The 1740-nt window shown below is 41.0% G+C and overlaps 1 protein-coding gene across 1 annotated transcript; it reads right to left on the bottom strand.

Moving 5' to 3' along the window:
- Positions 1 to 756: 756 nt before the first annotated feature.
- LOC124291762 (lengsin-like) lies at positions 757 to 1410 on the bottom strand. Its single transcript, XM_046728835.1, has one exon. The coding sequence runs from the start codon at positions 1408 to 1410 to the stop codon at positions 757 to 759; it is 654 nt and encodes a 217-aa protein (XP_046584791.1).
- Positions 1411 to 1740: the final 330 nt, after the last annotated feature.

Here is a 1740-nt window from a genome sequence, read left to right as displayed (position 1 = left end):
AAATTGATCTTGTCTAGGTCCATACTCTTTAAAACTCATAACAGTTGCCATAGTTTTTCAGTCCAGTCCAGAAAACATCATAAGGTGCAAGCAAAAATATATATCAACTTAATTTAACAGTGGATTTCAACCAATTGTAGCTTATGTTTAAATTTCTTTTCCAATATAAACTTTTACTCATGAAAACTGTAACTATCCCAAAGAAACAATACATAACTATCCCAAAGAAAAAATATTACTTGGGAGCCAAGAGAAACAAGATTAACAAGAAATCAAGATAGCGGAAGGAATTATCTGTCAGGGCTCCAAGCGGCTTGCCAGTTAGTGGGTCAGTAAAGCTAACGAGCCATGAACAATTGTCCAGTAATTTGTCTTTGTTGACAACTTGTCAGATGCTGACTACAGCCGATGTGAAACCCCAGATAAAACATATCAAGTGTTTTTCAAATTGGAAGCATCAAATAACTGTTCCAGCGTTTAAACGAGATATTACGTGATCAGTGATTTAGGCTATTAAGGACAGAAAAGTGAAACTTCACAAGATTTTGTCAGTTAACGAGGTATGTATTAACGATCCATTGGACACCATCAACTCATTTTATTAATGACTGGTAAACTTTGCATATTGTGACAGGCCAGATTTGTAACAAAAATTGCCTTTGGCTGATCAATCTTGTATATACATAGTTCTAAAATCTAATAAGAAAGAAATTGATCGAATGTCGCAAGTGGCCTTGCTTCTATACAAACATCATATCACACCTGCGATTCAATGTCTGTCATGGTACACACAAACCATTCAACAAATTCTTTCCCCAGGTTGTTTACCATGTCCGTATCTATCTGAAGTTCATATAAAGCCTGTGACAGAGTGCTAGGGAGAGCGTCAGAGGATCGTTGATCCACGGGTGGACATTCCAGTTTCTTATCAATCCCATCAAGACCTGCAGCAATGGTGGCCGCCAGAGTGATGTAGGGGTTGCTAATCGAACTTGGAATACGATTTTCCAGATAGGTACCTGTTTCCGAAGTCTTGACTTTAACGCAAGCAGCGCCTATTTCAGTGCTCCAGTAGATAAGCCCAGGACGATCCTGTTCGTGCAGGCGATTGTAACAGTTGGCAGTTGGGCACCAAAGGGCAGTCAGTGCCTTGGCATGTTTCATTAGTCCCCCCAACCAGTGTTTCCCCAAAGCACTAAGACCATGCCGTTCATCGGGGTTGTGGAAAATATTTATGCCCTCACAAATAGACCACAGAGAATGGTTGAAATGCATACCCATTGTTCCACTTTCTTGCATGGCGTTGAAGCTGATTGTGTAATCTTTCTCATCCCCCATTTCTAGAATTCCGTTCTTGAGGACAATACACGCATCAGCGCTTTTGATACCATCATCTGGCCTTAATACCATTTCTACGGAACTTCCTGCATATTCAGAATGAAAAGAATCAATATCAACCCCCGCTAGGTACATATGCTTAACAAAGGCAAAGAGGAAATCACTGTGCTTGCTGACGAACCGTTGACTCCCGTAGTTCTTTTGCAGGGATGGTGGTTTGTCAGCTTAAGTCAGTGTAAACTCAAGTTCGAATCCAGAAAGAAGATTAAATCCACTATTGACCAACCGTTTTAGCTGCTGTCGAGCAACGTAACGAGGACATGCAAGCTGCGCTGAGTCATCCTTTAACCAGTAGCTCTCGCAGATGACTTCGGCCACCAAGACATTATCTTTCCCAGACCA

This window comes from Haliotis rubra, unplaced genomic scaffold, assembly GCF_003918875.1.
Source record: "Haliotis rubra isolate DU_JTF1 unplaced genomic scaffold, ASM391887v1 Scf5, whole genome shotgun sequence".
Taxonomy (NCBI): domain Eukaryota; kingdom Metazoa; phylum Mollusca; class Gastropoda; order Lepetellida; family Haliotidae; genus Haliotis; species Haliotis rubra.
The sequence above is the reverse complement of the archived record's forward strand: the minus strand, read 5'-3'. Positions and strand labels throughout refer to the sequence as shown.